At 36.0% G+C, this 7,146-nt stretch overlaps 1 protein-coding gene across 1 annotated transcript; it reads right to left on the bottom strand.

Moving 5' to 3' along the window:
- Positions 1 to 1,773: 1,773 nt before the first annotated feature.
- LOC121503821 (relaxin-3-like) lies at positions 1,774 to 2,638 on the bottom strand. Its single transcript, XM_041778383.1, has 2 exons — positions 2,479 to 2,638; positions 1,774 to 2,060 (listed from the first exon to the last, which is right to left on the bottom strand). Exons 1-2 carry the CDS (start codon positions 2,636 to 2,638, stop codon positions 1,774 to 1,776), a joined length of 447 nt encoding a protein of 148 aa, XP_041634317.1.
- Between the last annotated feature and the right edge of the window lie 4,508 nt (positions 2,639 to 7,146).

The raw sequence follows: 7,146 nt of genomic DNA, 5'->3' as shown, positions 1-7,146 counted from the left end.
AATATTTTTTTGCACATATTATTTTCATTCCAAAAGTGATTTAATTAAATCTTTCATTTTATTTATGTTATGTCATTATGTTGCATTTTAAGTTATGTATTTATATCAAAATGTTTTTGTTTTTGTTTTAAGTTATCTGTCTGAGAACAATGCATGCCCTCCCTCTCCACCGGCCCTGGTGTCCTGTTGCTTACTTTTATTTCTGGGAAATGGCAACTGTCCCCAAGAGATGTTTTATAAATGGCATGGTGAAGTGAGACTAAGAACCTGCAGAGAAAATGACGTTCACAGTGAACTGAAAGGACGTTACAAGTTCTCCTTCCCTCCATGAATGCGTCGCTGTTTCAGTAACATGCAGGTTTTTGTATGTACAAATATCTTTCTATGAACTTCAAATTCAATTTCTTGTTTCCTATTTTCTAGTTTGAAAAAAATCTTTCATTCTGATTATTTTCTCATTTTTTTACATTCAAATTTGTTGTTAAAACATATCATATTATATTATATCATATTATATTATAGATCTTTATATTATATTATAGCGTTTTATAGCATATATATAATAGCATATTATATTGTTCTATTTTTCATTTAGGGGGCGGTTGGGTATATGAGGGTAATTTGATTTACGCTGCTGTTTGGGTCCTTTGTTATGCTGTCTTGTGTACACATGGTGAAAATAATAATAATATATACTGCTTTTTGTTTTTAACTTTTTTTCAACACATCAAATAGCTTCAGGCAGTGTTTGCTACAAGGTTCACTGGTGTGCCCTGTGGCAAGTCTTCATCTGCCAAGGGAATTTGTATTATTACTAAAACTATACAACAAATTAAGTAACTGTACAAGTTCCTGTTGCAATTTTTGTTCATTTAAAGCAAAATAATAATATTGATCTTCTGGGACTCCTACTTTTGTTGCTGCGCTATTAGAACTGTTGTTTGAACTGGAATCCTCATATAAAAGTCATATCAATGTTTATCATGATGATCTTTATCAGTAGTAATGTAACATAAGTTTAATATTATTGAGGAGATGGAGTCGCTTTATACGACGACGACGACAGCATTTTCTAAAAGCACCACACTAGCTGAAAAGTCACATCAGACTAGCATTATATCTGCAGCCTGGTCATTCACCTTGCTAAAAGGATTGAATTCAAATTAAGCAGTTAAAATCATACTATTAAAATTTCTGTTTTCTATAGAAATAGTGGAATTTGTAAGTTTGAATATATGACAGTACTGGTGGTTTATAGTTCAGGTAAGGAAAGTCAAACAGGTAAATATCTAAAAGGTTTATGGTGGGATTTATGTTACACAGTTTAATATGGATGAGACTCTTTAACTCCTTTTCTGTGCTATTAAACATATCAAAAATGCAGCGCTGACTAAACTAAACATTACAACCTATTTCCAGTTATTTTGAAATGGATTTAATAAGATTTCTCTTGCATTTTTAGGCCCACAACTCTGGTGGTACTGTCAAGCAAAGAAAGAAATAAACAACTGAATGATAACTATAAAGCCAAAAATTAATTTATTTTTTCAAAAAACATACAGAAACATTTCGGACTCATGCAGCCCTTTCCATACACTTCATTTATACTCAAAATAAGACAACAAATTAACACTTATTTAATGGTTTTACTGAAGACACTGGATTAAAAATGAGCCAACATTACTGAAGAGTGAAAAATACTGGAGTATGGATGTATAAACATGTGTATTCAACATTCGTCTGCCTGTATCTTGTCTCACATGTGATGGTCTTTTAACAAAGGGAGCTGATCTCGCTCTTGCTGCAGCCCCACTTGCAGCAGGCGTTGGAAAGACCCACCACCACATCCCGGCCCTTGCGGTCAGCCTTGCGAAGAGCTTCCAGGATTTCCTCGGTGATGAAAGACCGTGTCGTTCGGCTGAACGCTCCCCCCTGGTCATCTCTTGGTGTGATGCTTAAATCTCTGGTCCCTTGGAGGAGACCCTCCACCACAAAGTTGTGACTCAAACCCTCTGAGGATTCATCCTGACGGGAGCTGAACGGGTCCTCTGAGGAATCTGCTGCAGGGAAATGAAGCATGAATAAAGTGAGACTGGGGCATTTTTGTCACTTTTCTGCACTGTTCCATTAAGACATGTTGTAGGGAGTGAGTGACATAAATCAGAGAGACATCTATGGCAAAGTTCACTCTTTTTAACTGTTGATAAAATGGAACTAAACTGACTTATTTTTGGTAAAGGGCTTGTTTTGTTGTATTTGGTATTAGTAAGCTATCAATGAGATGCCCATACTTTTAACTCTGAGTGCCATCCACACAAAACATGAGCATTCAATAGAGCTTTAATAATTGGAGCTTTAGATCCCCTGCTTCTTTCAATGCCATCGTTTATGCAAGCTTTTCTGCACAAATGCAAAGATTCACTGAAGATAATGAGATGTTGCAGAAATTGAGCATGTGTTGAATCTTCAGGCTCTCACCTGTACTCCTGAGTGACCGTTTCCATCGTGAGCCTCCACATGTGAAGATGACTGCCCGGATGAACTCACGTCCACATAGCTTCACGCCGTACGATGGGTCATCCATGGCTTGAACCCCAGCCACCAGCAAGCATGCTGCAAGTACAATAGCTTTCCACATAGTACCCAAAGGAGAGAAAAGGGCAAAATACAAGTTAGGAGACTGGTGATATTTTGCTTGAAGCAGCACTTGTCTGTCTGTCTCCCTGTTAGCCAGAGCTGTGACTTTCCAGGTGACCCAGGCGGGGTTTATAAAGGGGTTTGGAGCCCTGCAAGGCAGACATGCAAACTGCGCATGCAGGCCTTTCCTGGGAGAGAGGAGCAGATTTGAAGCAGAGATACAATCAGAGACCTTTATGAAGACAAAAAGGGGACTAAGGGTGACACATATAATGAATATGTCAGCCCCCGATGATATAATTGTGTTTCAGCATGAGGAGCACATTTTGTCACCTTTAATATCCCTCAACATTATGATGTCATCTGAGCACATTAAAATTCAGCACATATACATTTCATAACAAGGGGCCAAGTGTGAATGCAAGAAGAATGACATTACTGATGTTAGCATAAAGCTTTTATTTACAGCTCCATGTGTCCTAGATGCCCTGTTATGAGTTATTATTGAGTGTCGGCCTAGGACGCTGAAGTTAGACAGCCACTCCATTCTGCACACATCACTTTATATTCATTTAAACAACCAGGTGTGCTGTTTTCATTTAGCTCTACAGAGCCTGTCATTATGCTGATTTTTATGCACTTACTTTGTATACGATATACATTGTATTTTCTTTTATTCTCCTTACCCAGAGATTTTGACAGAGGGCTTGATCCTCTTGCTCTTAGTATTTTGTGGCACCAGTTTTACATGGAGCCTATTATGCAAAAATCACTCTTTTAGGCTTTTCTAACAAAAATATGTGCCCCTGGCCTGTCCACAATCCCCTCGGGTACCAGAAAAATTCATTCCCTCCCACCTCTCTTTCTCAACCGTTCAGAAAATGTGTGCTGAAACAAGATGTTCTCAGATTTTCCCCTCATGATGTCATGTGAGGAGTTAGCCCCTCCCCCAGGTTCGGTCGGCCCTACCTGCTTGGAAGGAAGTTCTGCCCTCCTCTCCTGATCCTCCTCACAGCGGAGGATTAGGAGAGGTACATCCATGAAGGCAAATCCATATCCTGAAAGGGGTGTGGTTGGGGGGTGGAGTCAGACAGCTCAGTAACATTTAAAGCCACAGAAACAGCTCGTTCTGAGCGGAGCTGAAACAGAGGCGTTTTTACTCACGCAAAAATCCAATACTGGATTGTTTTTCAGCAGCAAACTTCACAGGCATGTTTTGGGGACCTCTGAGACCGATATAAACTTGTCTTAAAGGGTAAAATATGTCCCCTTTAAATAAGCAGATTGTGGTTTCTGGTCTTTTACTATCTGGCCACAATGTTTGTGCCAATCAGTGTCATTTCAGGAGAACGAGGTGGTAGACATGGACGGGGTTTAGTTGCACTAGCCCATTACAATGGTTGCCACTAGTGGGGTAATTAGCTCAGACGTAGCTACCAACATAGAGGCAGTATTATCAGAACCAGACCACATCTCTGTATAAGACAAAGAATAAAAACATTAAAAGCTTTGCTAATGGAAAAGTTGTTTTCGCTCTGCTCCTGCACGGGTCAGTGGTCATTACAGGTGGGGTTTGCTGGTGTATCCAATGGCTGCTGCTGTGGTAGCTATTAGCCCGGATGTAGCTGTAAAGCATCAGTTTAATTAGACCTGGATCACATTTTTCTTTAAAACTATAACTAAGAGTCACACCGAAAGCTTGTCTTGGCAGAGAAGATGTTCTTGAACGTCTCCCGACCGACCTTGGCTTAAATTTATTTCCTGAGGAGCTCCACCATTCACAGCTACGGCAGCGGTAGCCTGTCTGCTCAGTTGGAGTGCATGAGCACAGCGTTTTCAGTTCTGATTGGCCTGTCGTGAATGTGACAGACGGAACGTTCCTCCAATCATCTGAAAACATTTTGAAAAGTCCTGCCCTCACCAAACGCTTTCTATGGCAGTTTTCCCAGATGAATGTTGAATATGTCAATGTAGTAGATATTCAACAGTCTATCAGGCATGTCAGGTTTATTATATTGTACCGTACCATTCCTTATTGCTTTGTTTCCTTTTGTATTGTTTCATATACTATTATATTGATCATATATTGCATCACATGACATCATATCACATCTTGTTGTGAAGTAACTTTTACCATCATGTTTAATTTATGCTATTGTGTTGAGTCATGTTGTTTTCTGTCATTTTCTTATATATCATTCATATATCATATAGTAGCATAGCATATTGCATATTGCATGATGTTGTACCATGTATTATTTTATCTTATCTCATCATATTGTTTTCCATAATACCATAATCATTTTGTACATTATTAGAATGTGTCCTATAGCGTCATATTGTATTGTAATATATTGTACTGTATCTATAGATTAAGATATCGTTGTCAGCTGACATAATGAGCATTTCCCATCATAACATGTAAAACTTACTGCCTCCTCTGAAGAGAGATTCAGTCCATCACCACCCCTGTCATCTGTAATCAAGAGAAAACCATGTGTTACTTCTGTTATTTTGCTTTTCTCTTGAAAATTGCATATTCTGCCATTGCATTGCCAAAAGGTGAACCAGAGGACTGAGACACTTCCAGTGACATTTTAAATTTCAGATAACATAGAAGTCTTATTATGAGTCAGACAAAAATAAAACACATTTTTATCTGTGTATCCACACAGTCAAAGGTCAGCCGTTTAGGGAATTACAAAGGAGATGATGAATTTGTAATTAGTGTGATGATAACAAGCAAACAAAATGGCATTTAAGGAGGCTGTCCACCCTGACCTTCATTCACACAGGCTAGCAGACCTCATGAGGTCACAGAGGCAATATGGAAATGTAAGGCCTACACTTTTTATAAATGCTCTGTACATCATGGTGCACTCTTGATGTGGTGATACACACTACAGTTAATTTGAAGGGGAGTATACAAAGCATCTGAAGCAAGGTGCACATCACATGCCTTGACAGTCAACAGTTAACAGGGGAGAAAAGGGGACACTGAAATTACCGGATTTAGCAGTATTTCATTGTTTCTGTTCCAACCTGGTTTTCAAGGTTTGATCCTAATTGATGGCTTTGTTTTAATCAGATTGTTTTGAACTAAATAGACCAGATGTTACAGGCAGATGTGGAACCATCATCACCTGATTAAACCATAGGCCTCCTGCATATACCGACACTGTTGTAATTTTTCTTTAGATCATGGGTAGTCAAGATTTAGCTGTTTAGTTTTGACAGGTGGGTGCTATGTGAAACCCATTTCTACCACTTAAAAAAGTGAATAATTAAGGTAGGTAGGTAGGTAATAATTTATTTTAAAAATTGGTCATAAATAAGTAGGTAGTAATTATGGAATAAAAGGTTGAAATTACAAGATAAAGAGTTAAAATTATAAGAATGAAAATCAGTATTATGAGATAAATGATTGAAATTACGTGAAAAAAGTCACAAATATAATATAAAAGGTTGAAATTATGAGAAAGTAGGTGCAATTGTGAGATAAAATTGAAAATTTGATATGAGTCAAAATTATGAGGTGCATGTGAAAATTATGAGATCATTTAAAATCATCACCTGTAAACTCATGTTTGTTTTTTATCACTTAATTCTTATTTCTATTTCTTAATTACTACATTTTTTGATAGTTTTGACTTTTTATTTCATGATTACAACATTCTATATCATCGTGACATTTTATCCAAAAATCATGATTAACTATCACATAATTTTGACTATTTACCTTAAAATTACAATTCATTATTACACAATTTTGACTTTTTATCTCATTATTTGCATTAACTTGTAATTTTGACTATCATAATTATGAGCCTTTATGTCTAGATCTGGACTTTTAAAATATATTTCTAACTTTTTTCTCACAATCACGATTTATGGACAGGACACATGAAACACATAATTCTGACAATTTATCTCTTAATTTTTACTCTTTATGTCATAGTTTTGACTGCTTATCTCATATTTTTTCATTTTATTTCACAAGTATGACTTTTTATTCAAAAATTTTGACTTTATTTTATAAATCTGACTTTTTTATCTTAACTGTCTCACTATTATCTCATAATTATGTTTATTATTGATCAGTTTAGACTTTTTATCTCACATTATGACAAATTACAATTTCAACCATTTAACTTTTAATTAAGTTTCTATCTCTTAAACTTGACTTTTTCGTTCTTTGTAACACAATTTGAATTTTTATCTCATGATTACGAATTTCTTTCTCATAACAATCTTAGCACAAAATTCTGACATTTTATCTCTTAATTTTCTTATTTTACAATTTTGACTTTTTGTCAGATAGTTATGATCTACTATCTTAGAATTTTGACACATAATTGAACACTTTGAAATATTCTCAATTTATGACTTTTCATCACATCCCTCATAACTGTTTTTTTTTATTTTGCAATGTATTTTTCCCCTCATATTATAACCTATTATTTCTAAATTGTTTTGAATTTCCTAATTTTTAAAAAAATTAATTTTCTT

This window comes from Cheilinus undulatus, linkage group 21, assembly GCF_018320785.1.
Source record: "Cheilinus undulatus linkage group 21, ASM1832078v1, whole genome shotgun sequence".
Lineage (NCBI taxonomy): Eukaryota > Metazoa > Chordata > Actinopteri > Labriformes > Labridae > Cheilinus > Cheilinus undulatus.
This window is presented reverse-complemented; position numbering and strand designations above follow the sequence as displayed.